At 38.9% G+C, this 23,492-nt stretch overlaps 1 protein-coding gene across 1 annotated transcript in view; it reads left to right on the forward strand.

The window, feature by feature from the left end:
* Window positions 1–23,492, forward strand: part of FBXL17 (F-box and leucine rich repeat protein 17) — a 567,698-nt gene that overhangs the window by 28,426 nt on the left and 515,780 nt on the right. The window contains exons 2-4 of the mRNA XM_023732005.1: window positions 567–689; window positions 8,079–8,336; window positions 22,793–22,924. Coding sequence (XP_023587773.1) covers window positions 567–689; window positions 8,079–8,336; window positions 22,793–22,924 — 513 coding nt within the window. The remainder of the gene's footprint in view (window positions 1–566; window positions 690–8,078; window positions 8,337–22,792; window positions 22,925–23,492) is intronic.

A 23,492-nucleotide genomic window follows, 5' to 3' on the forward strand; every position in this document is an offset into this window, starting at 1 on the left:
TTCAGTTTTTTGAGGAATTCTAATTAGATATTTGTAGAATGTTCCTCATTTGGTTGTGTGTGATGCTTATCTCATCATGAGACTGGGATTATGGGTTTCTGGAAAAAACACCATAGAAGTGAAGTGCCCTTTTTAGGATTTATTTTTGTTTTTTAAAATCATATAAAATGTTCAGATGGTTCCAAGGTCAGAACTATAAAACTAGACATATTCATCTGGCTCCCCTTCTACTTTTTTTGTCTTTCCCACTAAAGGTAAGAATTTTTTAAATAGTTTTTGGTTTATCCTTCAGATTTTTAAAATATAAGCACATGTGCACATATCCTCCTACTCCCTTCCTCATGCTTATTACCCAAAATGTAACAGCAGCCCATGTTCCTAACTCCTGTACCATATTTTCTCTTTAGAGCAGCCTTTAACAATAACTCTTCTAGTAATGGCCACTTGTATGCAACATTATTTTGTGTTTTAAAAAGTTAATCTTTATAACTAATAATTAAAAACCCTTCTCTGTGCCTTTAAAATATTTAGCGTGTATTATCATATAGTTCCTTTTTTCTTCACAGATATTTTCCAATTTGTCCCTGGATGAACGTTGCCTTTCTGCATCATTGGTTTGCAAGTACTGGCGTGATCTTTGTTTAGATTTCCAGTTTTGGAAGCAGCTGGATCTTAGTAGTCGTCAGCAGGTATGGAATCTGATTCAAAGAAACACTCAATTTGACTTAATTAAAAAATATGTTTATTACTCTTCAGAAATCATGTTTTTCATGTTGTATTTTTTCAAGATACCCAAACCAAAAACCAAACGCAATGCCATCTAATCGATTCTGACTCATAGCGACCCTACAGGACAGAGTAGAACTGCCCTGTAGGGTTTCCAAGGAGCAGCCGGTGGATTCGAACTGCTGAACTTTTGGTTAGCAGCCAAGTTCTTAACCACTGCACTACCAGAGCTCCGACTTAATCTACAATTCTGTGCATTAGTAGTATGGTTTTTGGTGAATTCACTTTAAAGCCAGGGTCTCATGGTGTATGTGATATTCTTTAATATTGGTTTCTAATTTGGGTTTGCTTCTTAATCTCTTGTCTTTGTCTTCCCCTTTTTTTCATTTCCTTTTAAAAAAAGTTATTAAACTTTTTCTTTTTTGGGAAAGTTACATCATAAACATATATTGGGCAATACTTTGTTGTGATCCATAGAGTTTTAATTGGCTAATTTTCAGAAGTAGATTGCCAGGCCTTTCTTCTGAGTCTGTCTTAGTCTCTGGAAACTCCGCTGAAACCTATCCACGTTGGGCGATCCTGCTGGTATTTGAAATACAATGGTATAGTTTCCAGCATCATAGCAACACATAAGCCACTATAGTATGACAGACTGACAGTGATATGCAGATGATACGGCCTTTCTTGACTAAAATAAAGATAACTTCAAACACTTACTGATGAAGATCAAAGGCTAGAACCTTCAGTATGGATTACACTTGAACATGAAGAAAATGAAAATCCTCACAACTGGACCAATAAACATTATCATAATAAATACAGAAGAAATGGAAGTTGTCAACAACTTCATTCTGCGTGGATCAACGATCAATGTCTATGAAAGCAGCAGTCAAGAAATCAAATGATCTCTCCAGGATAAAACAAAACTAGAAAATTTACAACAGGGAACTAGACATGTCAACAACATCAGAACAGTGAAAGAGGGAATAAATGGTGTAGGTATAGAGCTTTCAAATGGAGAGGAGATCAAGGCAATATCAAATAATAAAAGACTGGTTTAAACTTAGGAAGATAGGGTTAAATTTCAAGTTAACCTTAAAATTAACAACCTTACTAATCAAAATAAAAACATCACCTACCCTTAACTAACACAAACTGAAGTAGAAAATCTGAATAGACCTATAACAAGAGAAGAGACTGAAAAGGTAATGAAAAAACTCGCATCAAAAAAAAGCCCTGGCCCAGATGGCTTCACTGGAGAATTCTACCAAATATTCAGAGAAGAGCTTACTCCAGTACTACTCAAACTATTTTGAAACATAGAAAAGGAAAGGAGACTTCCAAATTCATTCTGTGAAGCCAGCATAGCCCTGATAATAAAACCAGGCAAAGACACCACAGAAGAAGAAAACTACAGGCCAGTATCTCTTATGATTATAGACGCAAAAATTCTCAAAATTCTAGCCAATAGAATTCAGCATCATGTGAAAAAATACACTATGACCAAGTGGGATTCATACCAGGTATGCAAGGATGGTTCAACATTAGAAAACTAATCACGTAATCCACCACATAAATAAAAGAATCACATGATCATCTCAGTCGATGCAGAAAAGACATTTGACAAAGTCCAACACCCATTCCTGATAAAAACTCTTAGTAAAATAGGTAAAGAAGGGAAATTCCTCAGCATAATAAAGGACGTCTGTACTAAACCAACAGCCAACATCATTCTCAACGGAGAGAGGCTGAAAACATTCCCCCTGAGACCAGGAACAAGACAAGGTTGCCCTTTATCACCATTCCTACTATAGGGTTGCTGTGAGTCAGAATTGACAATTTAACATTGTGCTGGAAGTCCTAGCTAGAGCAGTAAGGCAAGAAAAAGAAAGAAAGGGCATCCAAATTGGTAAGGAAGAAGTAAAACTGTCTCTGTTTGCAGATGGTATGATACTATACATAGAGAACCCAAAAGACTCCATAAGAAAACTACTGGAACTAAGATTCTGTAGCATAGCAGGATACAAGATAAACATACAAAAATCAGTTGAATTCTTATACACCAATAAAGACAACTATGAGAAGGAAATCAGGAAAGCAATACCATGTATAAGAGCCCCTAAAAAAATAAAATACTCCGGAATAAATCTAACCAGGGACGTAAAAGACCTATACAAAGAAAACTACAAAACACTACTGCAAGAAACCAAAAGAGATCTACATAAATGGAAAAACATACCATGCTCAACTGTGAAAATGTCAATTCTACCCAAAGCCATCTATAAATACAATGCAATCCTAATCTAGATACCAACAGCATTCTTTAAAGGGATGGAAGAACTAGTCATTAACTTCATGGGGAAAGGTAAGAGGCCCCAGATAAGTAAAGCACTATTGAAAAAGAAGAATAAAGTAGGAGGCCTTGCACTACCTGACCTCAGAACCTACTACACAGCTACAGTAGTCAAAAGAGGGTACTGGTACGACAGAGACGTTGACCAATGGAACAGAATCGAGAACCCAGAATAAAATCCATCCATCTATAGACGCCTGATCTTCCACAAAGGCCCAAAGTCCATTAAGTGGGAAAAGATATTCTTTTAAACAAATGATGCTGGCAAAACTGGTTGTCCATCTGTAAAAAAATGAAACAGGACCCATACCTCACACCATACAAAAAACTGATTCAAAATGGATCAAAATCCTAAATATAAAACCAAAAAGTATAAAGATCATAGAAGAAAAAATAGGGTCAATGCTACAGGCCCTCATACACGGCATAAATAGGATACAAACCATAACTAACAATATACAAACATCAGAACATAAGCTAGATAACAGGGATCTTCAAAAAATTAAACACTGATGCTCATCAAAAGACTTCTCCAAAAGAGTAAAAAGAGAACCTACAGACTGGGAAAATATTTTTGGCTATGACAAATCTGACACAAGTCTAATTGCTAAAATCTGTAGGAAAATCCAACACCTCTACAACAGAAAGACAAATAATCCAGTTAAAAAATGGGCAAAGGATATGAACAGACACTTTGATATTCAGGTGGCTAACAGACACATGAGGAAATACTTGGGATCACTAGCCTTAGAGAAATGCAAATGAAAACTATAGTGAGATACCGTCTCACCTCGACTTTACTGGCACGAATCACAAAAACAGAAAGTAACAAATGTTGGAGAGGCTGCGGGGAGATTGGAGCTCTTGTGCACTGCTGGTGGGAATGTAAAATGGTACGTTTTGGACAGTGATATGAGGCTTCCTTAAAAAGCCAGAAATAGAAATACCATACAATCCAGCAATCCCACTCCTAGGAATATATCCTAGAGAAATAAGAGACACCACACAAATAGACATGTGCACACCCATGTTCATTGCAGTATTATTCACAGTAGCAAAAAGATGGAAACAACCTAAGTGCCCATCAATAGATGAATGGATAAACTATGGTATATACATGCAATGATAAAGAGCAATGATGAATCTGTGAAACATCTCACAACATGGATGAATCTGGAGGGCATTAAGTTGAGTGAAATAAGTCAATCACAAAAGGACAAATACTGTATGAGACTACTGTTACAAAAACTCATGAGAAGGTTTATACACAGCAAGAACTAATCTTTGATGGTTACGAGGGAGGGGAGGGGTGCGGAGGGAAAACACTAGCTAGACAATAGATCAGTGGTAACTGTGGTGAAGGGTAAGACAGTACACAGTACTGGGGAAGCCAGTACAGCTTGTCCCAGGCAAAGTCATAGAGGCTGTATAGACACATACAAACTCCCTGAGGGACTGAGTTATTGGGCTGAGGGCTAGGGACCACGGTCTCAGGGGGCATCTAGCTCATTTGGCATAACATAGTTTATAAAGAAAATGTTCTACATCCTACATTGGTGAGTAGTGTCTGGAGTCTTAAAAGCTTGTGAGTGGCCATGTAAGATAACTCCATTAGTCCCATTCTGTCTGGAGCAAGGGGGAATGAAGAAAATCAAAGACACAAGGGAAAGATTAGTCCAAAGGACTAATGGACCACGACGTCCACAGCCTCCACCAGTCTGAGTCCAGCACAACTAGATGGTACCTGGCTACCACCACTGACTGCTCTGACAGCACAATAGAGGGTCCTGGACAGAGCTGGAGAAAAATGTAGAACAAAATTCAAACTCACAAAACAAGACCAGACTTACTGGCCTGACAGACGGGAGAAACCCCGAGTGTATGGCCTCCGGACAACTCAGTGCTGAAGTCACTCTTGAGGTTCACCCCTCAGTCAAAGATTAGACAGACCCATAAAACAAACAGTAATACATGTAGCTTAACAACATGTATATGAGAGTAAATGGGCACAGTAGCCCGGGGCAAGGATGAGAAGGCAGGAGGGGACAGGAACGCTGGACGAATGGAAATGGGGAACCCAAGGTCAAGAAGGGGAGAGTGTTAACATGTCGTGAGTTGGCAACCAACTTCACAAAACAATATGTGTATTTGTCTAATGAGAAACTAATTTGCTCTGTAAACCATCATCTAAAGCACAATGATAATAATAAAAAGAAATCAGATCACGTGGTACATTGGGTAGATTTGTTGCAAAAGACCTCTTTAAGTTTTCAATAGCAAAGATGTCACTTTGATGACTAAGATGTGTCTGACCCAAGCCATGGTCTTTTTAATTGCATCATATGCATGCGAAAGTTGGATAATGAAAAAGGAAGAATTGATGTATTCAAACTGTGGTGTTGGTTAAGAATATTGACTATACCATGGACTGCCAAAAGAACAACCAGAACGTTCCTTAGAAGTGAGGATGGCTAGACTTTGACTCACTTTGAACACTTCATTAGGAGAGACTAATCGCTAAGAAAGCACATCTTGTATGGTAGGGGGCCGACAAAAACAAAGGAAACCTTCAGTGAGATGGATTGACACAATAGCTACAACAGTATACTCAAACATACCAATGATCGTGAAGATGGTGTAGAACTGGACAGCGTTTTGTTCTGTTATACATGAGGTTGCCATGAGTCAGAGCCAACTTGATGGCAACTAACAACAATAACATGAATGTTAATGTAATAGTAGAAAACAATTGCAGACATTTATATAATACTGCCCATGTGCCATTTGGAGCTCTGGTGTCACAGTGGTTAAGAGCTCGGCTGCTACCCAAAAGATCGGCAGTTTGAATCCACCAGCCCCTCCTTGGAAACGTTATTGGGCAGCTCTACCCTGTCCTATAGGGTCAGTATGAGTTGGAGTCAACTTGACAGTAGTGGCTTTGGCTTTTTGATTATGTGCCATTTACTGTTCTAAGGGTCTTATACCTGTTAATTTATTTAATCCTCACAACAGTCCTAGGAGTAGACATTATTATTTTCTCTGTATTTTAGTTGAAGAAGTGGGAGCAAAATATGCTTACTTTTTTTTTAAACTATCTTTTTGATGCACTTTCTAATCCTCCCCCGCCCCTTACCCAGCTACCCAGTATGTTTATATGGTGGCATAAATTAAGAAAAAAGAGTTAATGGTGCTGATTGCAGTTTGTTGGATTTTTTGATTCACTCTTCAAACTTGGTAGTCAGTACATGACATTGGAAATATGTAAAAATATCCAGTAAGAATAGAATTTTACTATTCTAAACCTACTCTAAATCCTACCATACTATGTTAGTAGTATATAGTGGTGTGTTTGTAAATGTTTTAACAATTGGCTCACACCTACCTCCCGCACCCCGCCAAAAAAAGAAAAAAAGAGCCCTGATTTTTATAGTACAGGCAGTCACCTTCCAAGTTACAGACCACTGGTACTTACCCTTTAATGTTATGTAAATTTGCCCTCACTTTGAAACAGTTGAACCAACCCCACCCACAACAAATTTTTCATGATAATCACCTTCACTTGCTGCCGGTACAGCTTTTAAATCATAGAAAAGGCTTCAAGCCTTTTCTTGCACTAAAGTAGGCTGAATAAGAACCGGATGCACCTGTTCAGACTTAGCTACAAATTCTTAAAGACACACTTAGGAACGAATCCCGTTAGTAATCCTGAAACTGCCTGTATCTGCCAATTTCCATGATATAAATCCTCCTATCATGGCTAATTTCAAGCTACCCATGTGATGTCATTGAATGCAGATTTGGAAAGAGATGCACACAGTTGGCTGTTGGGAGTTGGATTAGAGCCAGCTCCAGCACTCCACTGGTAGTGTTTCAACAACACACATACGTTAAATAAGCAAGTTCCAGAGCGTTTGTATATAGGTTGTTCTCTTTCTGTGTCATTGCTTAAGAGGTTTAAAACAATTACAGAATTAGTCATTTACCTGCCTGGGTTCATGAAATGTGAGTCCAGGCAGAATGGTATTTGGTTAGTTGTAGGCAATAGAGTGGAGACAAGTCAAGTGTGAAGTAATCCATTGGCTGTTTACTGTATTAACCTTGAATGTCTGAGCTACTTATTACAAACTTAGACTAAGAATAGCTCTCCACTGCTGCTGGTAGTTAGGTCTGGAGATGAAAAAAATAAATAAATAAATAAAAGGAGAGATATGTCAGAAGTTTAGCTTTTATGGGAGCTGCCTGTGTTTGTGCTGTTTCCAACAAGCATAAAGATAATTTCAGCCTTAACTCTTTATCTTTGGTGCTCCTTGATACTTTAGTTCTTTCCTTCTGCCATTTTAAACCTCATAGTGTGTGTTTTCTTTCTCCCTTATTTCTACCCAAAGAACGTGGACAACATTAAATCTGTTTTCCTTTTTGAAAATTTGGTTGGGCAGGGAGTATGTAGCTGTCTATTTTTTTTTAAATTTAAATGTCCATGAGAGTTTTTTACCAGGTGAATTTTACAATTACTTGTATTTAACATTAGTCTTCCAAGAAAAGCTGTTTGACATGGACATATAATCTTTGGTATACTGATACCATACAAAGTGATGTCATGTTTTCTAAGCTATAGGTGAGATAGTATTCTGATTGAAGTGACAAAACAAATGAAATTTATATATATATATGTATAGTGAAATGGTTTCATAAATCATGAGGGACTGATCACTGTTTGCTGGGCTAAAAATAGAAAACAACATTTAAAATCTCAGTACAGTTTTGTTTGTGGTGAGTTTTCGTGAAGTTGAAGGTTTGATTAAAGTAAGTTTTCCCAATAATGATAGATTTTAGGCTACTACTTAAAACTACACATATATTCTTGTTATGCTTTACTACTAAATAAAAATTTTGTTTTGATTGTAGTGTTAATGCTATAATCTATTTATGTATTGGGGAAGTTTAATAAAAGAATAGAAAGTATCTTTAGCAAAAATTTAAACTTCTTTCTCTCTTATAGGTCACTGATGAATTATTGGAAAAAATCGCGTCAAGAAGTCAGAATATAATTGAAATCAACATTTCTGATTGTCGCAGTATGTCTGACACTGGCGTGTGTGTTTTAGCATTTAAGTGTCCTGGACTTCTTAGGTATACAGCCTACAGGTGTAAGCAGCTTTCTGACACCTCTATTATTGCGGTGGCCTCTCATTGTCCTTTACTTCAGAAAGTGCATGTAGGCAACCAGGACAAACTTACTGATGAAGGACTCAAGCAGGTAAATGTTAGCATTTATAAAATGATTTTACTCATATTAAAGTATTTTCTTGCAGTAACACTTTAAAATGTTGAATAATATTAAAAATAATGCTCAGAGACTAAATCGGTTCATCTTTTTATGTACTCATGAATTGGTTTAGATTCGTGCTCAATTAACTTCGGCATGTTTTATAGTGAGGGCCTGAGCTTTTCTGATCAGATACTTTATTAATTTATGCTTTTGTTACTTAAATTTTGGACCAGATTTGGCTTTAGGTAAAAGTATGCAGTTTAGGTCCGCATGAGGTTTTAAAAAATTAACTTCTAGTTCTCCTTTTTTGTTTCTAGATGCCATGCTTACATGCTTTAACATATCTAAGTATTTTAAGGCAAAAATGGAAGAAGAGCATAAAATGAAGAGAAAGGTGGTAGTTACCTATATTTTGCACAATAGTTGGATTAAAAGAATATGCATATAGTCATGCATCACTTAATGTCCACAGTACGTTCTGTGAAATAGGACATTATGTGATTTGGATATTGTGCGAACGACATGTTACGGATGAAGGTCCTTTCAGGCATTCGCTTCCAGAATAAGGAGGTTTCATCCATATTAAAAATTTGCTGAGGCAAGTAACATTCCTCTACAATTAGTTTATCTAAAGTTTCAACAAATTCTCCTGCTGCCTTCACATCAGCACTTGCAGACTCACCACTCACTTACACATTATGCAGTGAAAAACATTGTTTAAAGCGCTTGAACCACCCAGAACTCTAGCACTAAACTTGATATCGTACTCTGGTCCTGCTCTTTCTTTAAGCATCTCTAACAAGCTTCATGCCTTAGCAGTGATTGGCAGTGTGCTGAGAGAGATTCACTTTTGTGTTTGATCCTTGTTATGGATTGAATTGTGTCTCCCAAATTGTGTGTCAACTTGACTAGGCCGTGATTCCTAGTATTGTGTGGTGGTTCTCCATTTTGTAATTTGATGTAATTATCCTATGTGTTGTAAATCCTAACCTCTGTGATATTAATGAGGGAGGATTCAAGACAGTTACGTTAATGAGGAAGGACACAATCTACAGGATTAGGTTGTATCTTGAATCAATCTCTTGAGATATAAAAGAGAGAAGCGAGCACAGAAGAGGGGGACCTCGTTACCACTGAGCAAGAAGAGCCAAGAGCAGAGCACGTCCTTTGAACCTTGTGTCCCTGCACTGAGAAGCTACTAGACCAGGGGAAGATTGATGACAGGGACCTTCCCCCAGAGCCGACAAGAGAAGGAAAGCCTTCCGCTGGAGCTGGTGCCCTGAATTTGGGCTTCTAGCCTTCTAGACTGTGAGAGAATAAATTTCTGTTTGTTAAAGTCATCCACTTGCGGTATTTCTGTTTTAGCAGCACTAGATAACTAAGACAGAATTTAGTACTGAGAGTAGGGTGCTGGTCTAACAGAAACCTAAAATGTGGAAGCACTTTTGAAACTGAATGAGTAGAGGCTGGAAGAGTTTTAAAGTGCCTGACAGTAAAAGCCTAGATTGCCTTGAAGAGACTGTTGGTGGAATTATAGACATCAAAGACAATCCTAGAGAGGGCTCAGAATGAAGTGAGGAGAGCTGTAACACCAGAGATGGTGCAGACGATGAGAAGTCACAGCAGAGGAATGGCAGCAACAGAGCCAGGAGACCAGTGCTAGACTATGTGGGAGCCAACACATGGAGCAAGAGAGCTGATTGCCTTTGGGCAGGAGTTTTCCGGGTGGAGTGGGGTGCCTCTGGGCACTTACTGGTGGAGCTAGGCTTGCTGACCCATGAAGTGAGAGAGCTGAGTGCCTTCTGGCCAAGATTTACTGGCAAAGTAGGGTGCCTCCAGCCACTTACTGGTAGAGCTAAAGACTTTGTAATACTTGCCTGAGCAGGGCAGAGGCCAGGCCGGCCCAAGAGGCCCAAGGGGCTGAGAGGCCAGGAAACAGAAGCTGAAGGGACAAGGAGCACAGGAAGCAGAGCTGCCTCAGTCTCAAAGGGTAGGGCCATGACCTCTGGGGTCTCAAAGGGTGAGGCCACGGCCTCCTAGGTTTCAGAGAGTCAGATCTTCACCAACTCAGTTCTGGAGTGTGGGGCTGCTGTTCACGAGTGCCAGCAGGATGGGGCCAGAACTGCTGCCCAAAGCTGAGGGGGTGGGTCTGCCATGCCTAAGGGGCAGAAGAACGAGGCCTGCTGGGGCCGAGAGGGTAGGTTCACCACTTAGACAGACTAGGAGAATGTAGCCGCCCTAATCTAAGGGAGCAGAGTTGCCATCCCAGGGGGCCTCGGAGGTGGAGTGGAAGCCCAGGGCTGAGGGGCCTCCACCTAGAATCTGGAGAGGGTGGCCAACACCCAGAGTCTGGAAGGCAGGGCCATTGCCTAAATGGTCTCAGAGAACAGAAGATTATTTTCTTTTTTAATTTTTTTTTTATTGTACTTTAGGTGAAGGTTTACAGAACAAATAGTTTCTCATTACACAGTAAGCATATTGTTTTATGACACTGATTAACAACCCCACAACATGTCAACATTCTCCCTTCTCTATCTTGGAGGACCTTTTCTCTTTTTTGGTAAAAATATACATAAATACACCATTTCAAAAATTTCTTCGTGTACAATTCAGTGACATTGATTACATTCTTCCGGTTGTGCTGCTATTCTCACTATCCTTTTCCAAATTATTCTGTCACCATTATCTTCAACTCACTGATGCCTAGGCTTCCCATCAAACCTTTTGAGTTGCTGTTGTCTCTTGGATCTCACATAGATAATTCTTTTTTTTTTTGTACTTTAAGTGAAGGTTTACAGAACAGAATAGTTTCCCATTAAACAGTGCACATATTGCCGTATGACAATGGTTACCAACCCCATGCAATGTCAACATTGTCCGTTTTCAACCTTGAATTCCCTATCACCAGCCTTCCTGACCCCTCCTGCCCTCTAGTCCTTGTCCCTGGACTGCTGTGCCACATTAGTCCCATTTTGTTTTATGGGGCTGTCCAGTCCCCAGCTGAACGGTGAACCTCGGGAGCAAATTCACCACTGAGCTAAAAGGGTGTCTGAGGGCCATACTCCTAGGGTTTCTGCCATCTCTGTCAGGCTGGTAAATCTGGTCTTTTTTTGTGTGTTAGAATTTTGTTCTACATCCTTCTCCAGCTCTGTCCGGGACCCTCTGTTGTGATGGTAGCCAGTGGTGGTAGCCAGGCACCATCTTGCTGTTCTGGACTCAGTCTAGTGGAGGCTTTGGTAGCCGTGGTCCATTAGTCCTTCAGACTAATCTTTTCCTTATATCCGAACAGAGGATTATTTTCAAGCCTTGAGAGCTAATGTAATGTGTTCTGCTGACTTGCTTGGTGCCTCTTACCACTTCTTTCCCTCCAGTTTCTCCCATTTGTAATGGTAATGTCTACCTTGCACCTGTTCCACCATTGTACTTTGGAAGCAGGTAACTTGTATTCTAGAGTTCACAAGTGAAGAGGAATTTTTGCCCCAGGATGGAATTTGCACTTGGAGTTGATTTAACACTTTTGGGATGGTACCTATAGGGTTGCAGTGAGTCAGAATCTACTCGATGGCAACGGGTTTGGTTTTCGGATGATGGAGTGAATGTGTTTTACATGTGACAAAGACATGAATTTTAGGGGGACCAAAGGGTGGAATGTTATGGATTGAATTGTGTTCCCCAAAAATGTGTGTCAACTTGACTAGGCTATGATTCCTAGTATTGTGTGGTTGTCCTACATTTTGTAACGATGTAGTTTTCATGTGTTATAAATCCTAATTTCTGCCTGTCGTTAATGAGACAGGATTAGAAGCAGTTATATTAATGAGGCAGGATACAGTCTACAGGATTAGGTTGTGTCTTGAATCAATCTCTCTTGAAATATAAAAGAAAGAAGTGAGCTGAGAGGATAGGGACCTCATTTCCACCAAGCAGGAAGAGTCAGGAGCTGAGCATGTCCTTTGGATCCGGAGTCCGTGTGCTGAGAAGCTCCTAGACCAGGGGAAGATTGATGACAAGGATTTTCCCCCAGAGCCAACAGAGAAAGTCTTCTCCTGGAGCTGCTGCCCTGAATTTGGACTTCTAGCCTCCCATCCTGGGAGAGAATAAATTACTCTTTGTTAAAGCCATCAACTTGTGGTATTTCTGTTACAGCAACACTAGATAAATTAAGACAGTCCTCAATCTGTGTCATTAGCAATTTCTGCATATCTGATATGGGTCCCTCTTGGATTTTCATTAACTTTGTAGCTGTCATGGAGCTGATCCTTTAATAGCTTGGAGAATTTTTTATTTATTTTTGAGGATTGTTGTGATTGTCAAGTGCAACGTGCCTAAATTTGTTATATCCCGTTCTTCAATCGGGATTTCTGAACTCTGTTAAAACCTCATGGGACCATATATGTATATGCGGTTGGACTTTGCCCGAACAGACGTTATGCAGTGCATGACCGTACTTTGGTGCACTTTCTTTGGAAAAGGCACTTAAGTTTTCTTTATTCATTCAACCTATTATTCATTCAGTAAATGTTGAATAGATTGTATGTGTCAGGCCCTGAATTTGGGGATGTTTTGAATATTTAGTAATGTTTTCATCGTAGTGCTAGACACTTTCTGTATTTTCACATTTAATCATTACAATAACTACGTGAAATAGTTGCTATTAAACTCATTTTATAAAGGGAGAAATTATTGAACTGGCCTAATGCATAGTAGATAGTAGAGCTAGGATTTGAAGCCTGAATTTTCCAAAGCCTCTGCCTTCTTTCCACTTTCCAGGTCAATTGACTGTACACTTTTAGACTTTGAGTATAGGAGAGCAGAGGCCATGCATATTCACCACTTTACCCACAGTGCACATGCCAGTATGTGGTAGGCTCTCTGCAAATATTTGTTGAAAGAAATAATTAATAATTCCAGTGAAGAATTTTTTGAGGATTAGTATTTAAATTCAGAATTCTCATGTAGCTGAAACACTTCCCAATAAAAGCAGAGTGTTAGTGTAGTGCTAGATTTAAATCTGATATGGGATGAAGTCAGAAATGAAGTGAATATCCTTAAATACTATATATGAATTAACTCAAAGCACAATATTAGAAGAAATAGAAAGACTCTATCCTAAGTAGTACTGGGTGTGTGGGTCCAATTTATGTATTAAGAATGCTACCAATTTATAAAGGAGCCTATTTTGTCTACAAAGGAAAATTATAGAACAGTCCTACTTGTTTTAATGTTTTTCTTAACCCATCTCTGCTATGAGTAGAATTACTTACTAGGAAAGCATTTGATGACGTTCTCAAATATATTAAAACAAATTAGTCTTTCATGGTGAAATTTTACATTTTATGAATGTGGCATGATTTTATTTATTTTGATAGAAATTTCTCAGCATTTTATACTCCAGTGAGACATTTTTAAAGGTATGTATTTGTTAAAAATTGGTTTGAATCTGTTACATGTTTAATTGAAAATCAGTTAAAATGGAGAATCACAAAAATTAGTATGTATTGCATATATATTTAAATAAACTCTATAAATATAGATTCATTAGTAAGTCTTTTGATTTAGGGGCAATGCCTTTTTCTAGAGTTAGGGATTACTAACTGGAGTTTTCATTTTGTCTGTTTTGCTTAAACTATAACCATGATGTGCCATCCATGATTTTCAGGGGTTTTTTTTTTAATGTAAGTGGAACAGCAACTTAAAGCTACTTGTGAAACAGTATGAGTACAGCTTCTTTTAGAATGTGATTTTTCTCAATCTTTTATAATTTTATAGTTGTTCCACCCAAAACTAAGGAGCCCTGGTGGCGCAGTGGTTAAAGTGCTTGACTGCTAATGTAAAGTCGGTGGTTTGAACCCACTAGCCACTCTACGGGAGAAAAGACCTGGCATTCTGCTGCCGTAAAGATTACAGTCTAGGAAACCCTATGGGGCAGTTCTCCTGTGTTCTACAGAGTTGCTATAAGTCAGAACTGACTTGATGGCACCTAACAATAACCCAAAACTAATTTAGCAGCAATTTCTTACGGCCTGCTTTTTTTTTTTTCTTTTATTATGCTTTAAATGAAAGTTTACAGTGCAAGTTAGTTTCTCATACAAAAATTCATACACACTGCTATGTGCCCCTAGTTGCTTTCCCCACACTGTGACAGCACACTCCTCCTTTCCACCCCAGATTTCCTGTGTCCATTCAACCAGCTCATGTCCCTCTCTGCCTTCTCATCTCACCTCCAAACAGGAGCTGCCCATTTAGACTCATGTATCTACTTGAGCTAAGAAGCACACTCTTCACAAGTATCATTTTATGTCTTATGGTCTAGTCTAATCTTTGTCTGAAGAGTCAGCCTTGGGAAAGGTTTCAGTTTCGGGTTGAGAGAGAGTCTGGGGGCCATGTCTTCCGGGGTCCCTCTAGTCTCAGTCAGACCATTAAGTCTGGTCTTTTTACTAGAATTTGAGTTCTGCACCCTACTTTTCTCATGTTCCATCAGGGACTCTCTGTTGTGTTCCCTGTCAGGGTGGTTATTGGTGGTAGTATGGCCTACATTTATTGACTACAAATATTCAATCTAGTTTTTATAGCAAGAATTTTGTTTTTCCTTCGCATTTTAATTACTTTATTTAATATTTAATGGACTTACGTTATAATAAATACAGTTAGATAAAAAAGGGTTGGGAACAAACACAACTGCCTCTTGGTAAATATATAGATAACTGGTGTGAGCGAATGTGTGCTGGCATACCAGGGGGATAGTCTACTAGCTGTAGTGTTAGGCACGTGTTTCAGAAGAAGGGGAGAGCAATGATTAATCTGAGTCTTCAACCAGTGAAAGTTGGTTGAGGAAATGGCTACTGAATTGACATTTGACAGATAAACAGGTTTAGAGTTACTTGCCTGAAGTTATACATATTGGTAGACAACTGGGCATTGAACACAGGTCTGTCTACCTGCAGAGCCTGAGCACTAAACCACTAATGCTATATTGCCTTTCTATATTCCACATACAGTAAAACCTGTGTTTGGTTTGAAAATGAACTCTTTTTCAGATGATTTGAAATATTTTCTTTTATTGTTTTTGAAACAGTAGTTGAAAGAAGAAATTGGATTGGGCCTGGGTCTCTATTCCTACAATCTGATGAGCAACCTTACTATTCTTTTTAAAAAAAATTCTATGTATGTTATTAAATAAAAACCAAAGTAAGAGAAAGTATTTTCTTGTGTTGCCAAATCAGGTTTTATGTTTAGTTTTAAATGGCTTATTTCTTCTATTCAGGTTGTAGTTGTGTCAGAGCTTTAGTGCACAGTTGCCCAGATTAAAAGAATGAAGATGATAAAAGAGAACTTGGAGAAACTTAGAAGTCTTGGTCAAAAAGCACAGGCATCCTGTGTTTTTAAAGTTAAGTTGAAAAAAGTTTTAACCACAATATTTTTTAATTGAAACATTAGTAATAAATAACAAAGATCACTTACGTCACTAGAAGGCCATATAGATTTTGCCCCTAGAAGGCTTTGAGAAGGGTTAAATCTGCCCTAACGCCCCTCTACACGTAAGGTAGAGCATCCATTCCCTATCATGTCCAATGCTGTCGTCTAAAATAAAACATCAGTTTCTGCAATGAGACAGAATGACACTCTTCCCCGATAACCATATGTCCTTGCTGAGGCACACACATCCTGTACCATTGCTAGCTGGGCCTCTGTCTTAGTTATCTAGTGCTGCTGTGAGAGAAATACCACAAGTGGATAGCTTTAACAAACAGAAATTTATTCTCTCACAGTCTAGGAGGCTAGAAGTCTGAATTCAGTATGCCAGCTCCAGGGGATGGCTTTCTGTCTCTGTCAGCTCTTGGGCAAGGTCCCTGTCATCAATCTTCCCCTGGTCTAGCAGCTTCTCAGTGCAGGGACCCCGGGTCCAAAGGATGCACTCTGCTCCCAGCTCATCTTTCTTGGTGGTAGGAGGTCCCTATCTCTTTGGTTCTTTCTCTCTCCTTTTATCTCTTGTAAGATAAACGGTGATACAGGCCATAACCCAGGGAAACTCCCCTTACATCGGATCAGGGCTGTGACCTGAGTAAGGGTGTTGCATTCCCACCGTACTCCTCTTTAATGTAGCCTAATCTTGCCTCATTAACCGTGGGCAGAAGTATGGATTTACAACACATAGGAAAATTACCAGATCACAAAATGGAGGACAACCACACAATACTGGGAATCATGGCCAGCCAAGCTGACACAGTTTTGGGGGATTCTGTTCAATCCATGACAGCCTTCTGTACTGCTGATATCTGCTGAGGCCATGGTTTGACTACCACCTGTTCACCTGATTGGTGAAGGAGGGATCTTCCACCCTAAATAGTATGAAATGGACGAATATATGACACTCAACACTGGACAGATGAAATGTACAGCAGTTTATTAGTCACATACATTCACAGTCTAGGGGAGGAAGATCCTGCATGCCATGCAGGGCTGCATGGAGGTTGCACTTAGGAATAGAGTAAACTGGCAGGGGCTCAGGGAGTCAGGCTTTGTAGTAACAAGGGATGCAGTACCCCCTGGCTTCTGTGAAAGGTTGTGATTGGTTTGAATAATTCTGCAGGCTGGCAGAGAATTGAAGCTTACTGGGTTGAGGACTGATAGAGTACAGCTGGTCCAGCTGGTAGTAGAAGTAGCCAGGTGGGGAGCCTTTCCTGCTGGGTGAGGAGCATATCTGGTGAGAGCAGGGTACTCGCGGTTAGGCCTTTGGGGCCCTGTGAGGCTCAGAGATGTCATGGCAGCACTTGAAATGTTAGGTCTTATAATAAAAGCCATCTACATGGCCCTTATCTTTGCTGTATTTACCCACGTGGCCCATGCCTCTGGAAAATGACTTGCTTGTAGAGAAAATCATGTGACAAGGTCAAAACACCATGTAATCAGCTTAAGCCTGTCTCCCAGATGCAGCGGTGTGTCTTATGTGTCTTTACATGAGGCTTTACCTACCTGTCCAAACATGCTGATGTCCAGGACCCTACCAAAAACCTCAATCACTCCTTATATATATAGATTCCATTCTTTTTTATTTCTCAGTATTCATGGCTAGTGAGCTAAATGTTGGGTCTCAAGGACCCAACTGCCATGGTTTTGAACAAATTGAAAAGCAAGACAAAGGAATGATGATAGAGGACAAAATATCAACTTTATTACTCAGAAAGGCTAAGTTGCACAGTGTTGCTCTGGAGTTTGGCTAACTGACCCACTTGCCAGACCAGGGGAGTGGTCTACAAATGGAAAAGTAGAGATTGTTTTGCTTGCTGTGGGCAGTTTGTTCCCAAGGGGAAGGAGGATAGAGATGAGCTGAGCATATCCAGTATATTAATCACAGGCTAAACAGTGTGTTTTTATTAGGTGCTATCGAGTTGTTTCCGACTCATAGCAACCCTGTGTACAACCGAACGAAACACTTCCCTGTCCTGTGCCATCCTCACAGTCATTATGCTTGAGCCCATTGTTGCAGCCACTGTGTCAATCCATCTCATTGAGGGTCTTCCTCTTTTTTTGCTGACCCTCTACTTTACCAAGCATGATATCCTTCTCCAGGGACTGATCCCTCCTGATAAGATGTCCAAAGTATGTGAGACATGGTCTTGCTATCCTTGCTTCTAAGGAACATTCTTAAATGTGTAGAGATCAGGAATTAGACTTATTGAACCTTCTCCACAAGGAGGAAGTAATAGGAGAGACCCTTGGCCTGGGTCTATTTTCTTCATTTGTGCTGGATTCATGCGTGAACTTTATTAGTTGGGAAGTTCATATTCTTTCATCCTAGAAAGTTTTATGGAATCATTTATTTGAATTCCTCCATTTTCACTGTATAAACTTTCACATCGTCCCCACCTTTCAGCAGTGTGCTTCTGCTCTCAGCTAAGCGTGATGTACCCCAGTCCTAAGACCTTATGTTTTATTCCCCCCAGAGAATTCTAGTCTTCTGCCATTGTGGGAGATGGGGCGAAGTTAGGCTCTGCAGCAGGGAGGAAGTGATCTGAGGAGTCAACTACTTCTTCAGCAGACTTTCAAGAATACTGGTATTTTTAGCCCCAAGCTCACATATGCCAGACATATGTGAGCCTATCGGGAATTCTGCAGTGGTGATCAAGTTGCTTCTCTGCTTTGTCCACCACAGGCTTTGAATTCAGTTTCTCAGATCTGAGTCACATGCCATTGTACATTTGTTCTAGAGATATATGTGCCCCTTTAATGCATTAGACAAGATTTGGTAGATCTAATAGTAATAAGCATGATGAATACTGATGAGAATAAGTTCTATTTCAGAGTATCTGCAATGACAGTAGTACTTTATGAAATTATTTTACAAAGTCATAGATATTGCTAACCTATCTGTGGTTTTCTGGTTTGCATTAATAAGTGAAATAAAGACTAAATAAAGTTCAGTTAGAGGATAATATGAAAATAGATGTACTTCTCACCCCATCCATTTTCCTGAAATTCCTGCATTCTGTCCATTGACCCAGTTTAGAACCCCTGAATTAACTGGAAATGAGTTAACATGAGACCTCATGATCATGTTTTCCTATGTTTGTCCATTTTAAAAGAGATCTCTTTACAGTGCACAGCTCTGATCGCCCTTTCATTCATTCAGCAAATATTGATTGAATATCAACTAAGTGTAATTGGAATATATTAACAAAATAGACAAACCTCTGTCTGTATGGAATTTACATTTATAGTGTAATATATAATTGGTTATAGTATATTACCACATCTGAAAAAATAACTGAAATCACATATCTTTCTGATAATATCATTACTTACAATAGAACTTGAAAGTTTTTTATTACAAAACTAATGTTATTTAAAAAAATTAGAAAATATTGATAGGCAAAAAAGAAAAAAAACCAAACCATTATTGCACTGATCAGAAATAACCACCGTTAACACGTTGGTGTAGTTTTCAGTCTTTTTCTATGCTTGAGAGGCATTATTTCTTTGTTAAAATTGTATTATAGTTTTTAGTTTTATTTATCAAGTGTTTAATTTTAATGGCTGTATAATTTCAGTTTTATGTATATGCTGTAATTTATACTGTTAGTTTATTTCCTATGTTTTGCTGTTTTAAAAAAAATCCTTCTGCTAAATTCTTGTGCAGTAGTCCCGAGCTACCGCTGCCAACCAAAAAGGTCAGCAGTTCTAATCTACCAGCTGCTCTTTGGAAACCCTATGGAGCAGTTCTACTCTGTCTTATAGGATCACTATAAGTCAGAATCGATTTGATGGCAACGGGTTTGATTTTTGGTTTTAGTCCGCCCCTTATTCACCAAGGATACGTTCTAAGACTTCCCGTGAATGCCTAAAACCACAGATAGTACTGAACCCTATATATACTATGATTTGTTCTATACATACATATCTATGATAAAGTTTCATTTATAAATTAGGCACAATAAGAGATTAACAACAATAATAAAATAGAACAATTATAACAGTATACTGTAATGAAAGTTATGTGAATGACAGAGTGGGACGGCATGAGATTCCATCATGCTATTTACCCATTTAACATTTTCGAACTGTGGTTGACCATGGGTAACTGAAACCATGAAAAGCAAAACCATGGGTAAGGTGGAGTGTCTTAATTGTCAAGTACTGCTGTAACAGAAATACCACAAGTGGATAGCTTTAACAAACAAATTTATTCTCTCACAGTCTAGGAGGTTAGAAGTTCAAATTCAGGGTGCCAGCTCCAGGGGAAGGCTTTCTCTCTCTGTTGGTTCTGGGAGAAGGTCCTTGTCATCAATCTTCCCTGGTCGAGTAGCTTCTCAGAGCAGGGACCCTGAGTCTAAAGGATGTACTATTCTCCTGGCTCTTGTTTCTTGTTGGTATGAGGTCCCCATTTCTCTCTGCTCACTTCTCTCTTTTATATTCAGAAGAGATTGACTTTAGACAAAACCTAATCTTGTCGATTGAGTCCTGCCTCATTAACATAACTGCCACTAATCCCACTTCATTAACATCATAGACGTAGGATTTACAACACATAGGAAAATCGCACCAGATAACAAAATGGTGGATAATCACATGATACTGGGAATCATGGGCTAGCCAAGTTGACACACATTTTTAGGGGACACAATCCATAATGGTGGGGCTACTGTAGTTAAATATTACCAAACACCTTTAATTATTTATTTCAACATTTTATTATGAAAATTTTTCAGATGTAGAATATTTGGAAGAATTTTATAGTCGTTCATATACTCACTGTTTAGGGTCTGTAATTAACATTTTTCCATGCTTTATCTCATATCTATCCAATTATATATTCTTATTTAGTTAATGTTTTGGGTAAATATTTAGAAGCTGGATCATACATTTTTCAGGTACATTTTATAAAGTGTTTTTATTCTGCTAAGTTACCCTCCAGGAAAATTTTTAGTACTAATTTATACTCTTGCCACTGGTGCGTTAGCACACTTCCTGAACCCTTGTCAACACTGGATTTTATTATTTTTAATATAATGTTATATAAGTGGTGTGACGTCAAATCTCCTCTAACTTCAAGGGGAGAGAGGAGAATCACCATCAGCATCAGCCCAAGGCTGATGGAGGTCAGACATACTTCCAGTCTCCAACCTTTTTACCAATTCTGACACCGGTCATCCTCCCGTCGGCACTACTTCTCTGCTGCATTCAATAATTCTTTGCAACACCACACAGAACTCACAGACCATACTTAGGATTATGAGGTTTATTAGGGAAGTAACAGGTTACAATTTAGGATCAGGAGGAGCTTCAAAGTAAAAGGAATGACTCGGGATACAGTTCTTCGACCAGGACAGTTTCTTCTTGGCCGTGCTCTCAGGCAGGCCTCTCTCTCAGCCCTTAGCCCTTGGCCCTCGCTTTTGGCCCTTGACCCTCGGCCTGACACCTGCCCTGCTCAGGCAAGTGTTATACAGTTCTTCAGCTCTGCAGATAAGTGCCTGGAGGGAGCCCACTCTACCAGGAAGCAACCTGCCTGAAGGCCCTGAGCTTTCTCACTCCATGGGCCAGTGAACTAGCCTGCTGGTCCCGTGCTGCTGCTGCCTTGAGCTGTCTTTAGTGTTACAGCTCTCTCTGTCTTCTGGGTCTAGGAGGTTCTTAGTGCGAGGACCCTGGGTCCAAAGGGCATGCTCTACTCCTGCTTTTCTTCTTGGTGGAAGTGAGGGCCCCCACCCCAACCTCTGGGATTAGATCCCTTTAAGCCCAGTGGGATGGCAGAACTGACCAATCCCCTACAAGGGTTCCATGTACCTTATTTGTATCGTCCCACTCCCACAAGGGTTCCATGTACCTTATTTGTGTGAGCAAAACTGTCTAATCTACTTGACGGACCACAAGCATTTTATTTGTGTAGTCCCACCCAGTCATTTTGTTGGAGTTACAAGACCATGGCTAGAGAGCCATATTGAAACAACTCACTGCATTGCAGATTTTTTTTTGATAATTTTTGGTAAGTAAGGCATGACTAAAGTAAGTTTCTTGTATTGCTAGGGTGATTCTTTTCAAATGTAATACTCATAAAAACAGCATTCATATACAGTTTGCATTGATCATCTAATCTTTAGATTTTGAAATGTAATTTATTCTTTGTGCTGCTTAATATTATTCTTGTATAGTAACTATTTAAGGTGCAGTTGAGACTTCAAGCCAAAAATCACTAGTCCTCTTGTTTTCAGTTCCTGTACTAATGTATAGTTAAGTACTCTAACTAGAAAGTTAGCTATAGTGTATTCAGAATTTTTCTTTTTCACAGAGTAAGTGGAGCTTATGGAGAGAAATGATACATTGGGGCAATCAGAAGTAGAACCAGAATCTCATGAATTAAATATTCTTTCCCTCAATGGGGAGTCCCTGGGTCGTGTAAACTGTTAATGTGACTTGACTGCTAACTGAGTGGTTGGGCGTTCAAGTATACCCAGAGATGCCTCAAATGAAAGTCCTGATGATCTACTTCAGAAAAATCAGCCATTGAAAACCCTATCGTTTTACTCTGACACACATGGGGCCACCATAAGTTGGATTTGATTCCACCACAACTGTTTTTTTTCACTCATTGGACCTTTGTCCTCTGTTGATCTTTATCTCACTTTTTTGACTCATTGTACCTGAGTTCCACTCCATGTAACACTATACCTGATGTAAAGACTCAGGTGAAATAAAGATGTAAATTTGAACTGTTAAGCAGTCTAGGCACCTAGATGGGCATGTGGTGTGAAGTAGACTAGAAGGTGAAAAGGTTTACAAAACAATCTTTGAGTTACAAATTGATAACATTGTATGTTATTTTAAAAGTAATTTACAAATAATTATTTGTTAACTCAGATATGGCTATTTATAAGCAATTCTGTGGAAATCCAACTAGAAATACCTCACCGTTGTTATTTTCTGAGTTTTCAGCCATATCTCTTTGTTTACAGCTGGGCTCAAAATGCAGCGAACTCAAAGATATTCATTTCGGCCAGTGTTACAAGATCTCAGATGAAGGCATGATCGTCATAGCTAAGGGATGTCTGAAATTACAAAGAATATATATGCAGGAAAACAAATTAGTAAGTACTTGTTATCATCCCAGTATTATTCATTTTGTTTCTAATCTTTGAATTTGATGAATTTGGTTTATAAAAATTTTTCTTATTTTCTTTTAGTGGCTGAGAGGCAAGACTCCTCTTAAAGCAATGATTTATAAATGGATTATGTGACTGAATAGCTGCTTATATGTGGTACTTGTATGTTAAAGTTCCTCATTAGCATGTGTTGAGTCTTTTCTAAATTCTGACAGTGAACCAATTGGAAAAAATGAAATTTAATTGCCAAACATTAGTATGTGGTTATAATTCCTTCTGATTCCCTCAGGGGCAATAAATATTTCAGATAATTAGGATTTTTTAATATCTAGGAAAACATACCCTTGTGAAATACAGCTTTTCCCTTAGTTTGGTAAAAGAATGAGATTCAGTAATTTGGGGCAGATAATCTTGGTAGTTACATAGATTTTGTATTTTAAGCACATATGTAACTCATCCACACTTAATGTATTTTATTTGCTATATTTGAAGGCATTTAATTCTATTGGGATATAATTTACATAAAATTCATCTTTTAAAAGTATACAGTTTA

Source organism: Trichechus manatus, unplaced genomic scaffold, assembly GCF_000243295.1.
Source record: "Trichechus manatus latirostris isolate Lorelei unplaced genomic scaffold, TriManLat1.0 scaffold00047, whole genome shotgun sequence".
Taxonomy (NCBI): domain Eukaryota; kingdom Metazoa; phylum Chordata; class Mammalia; order Sirenia; family Trichechidae; genus Trichechus; species Trichechus manatus.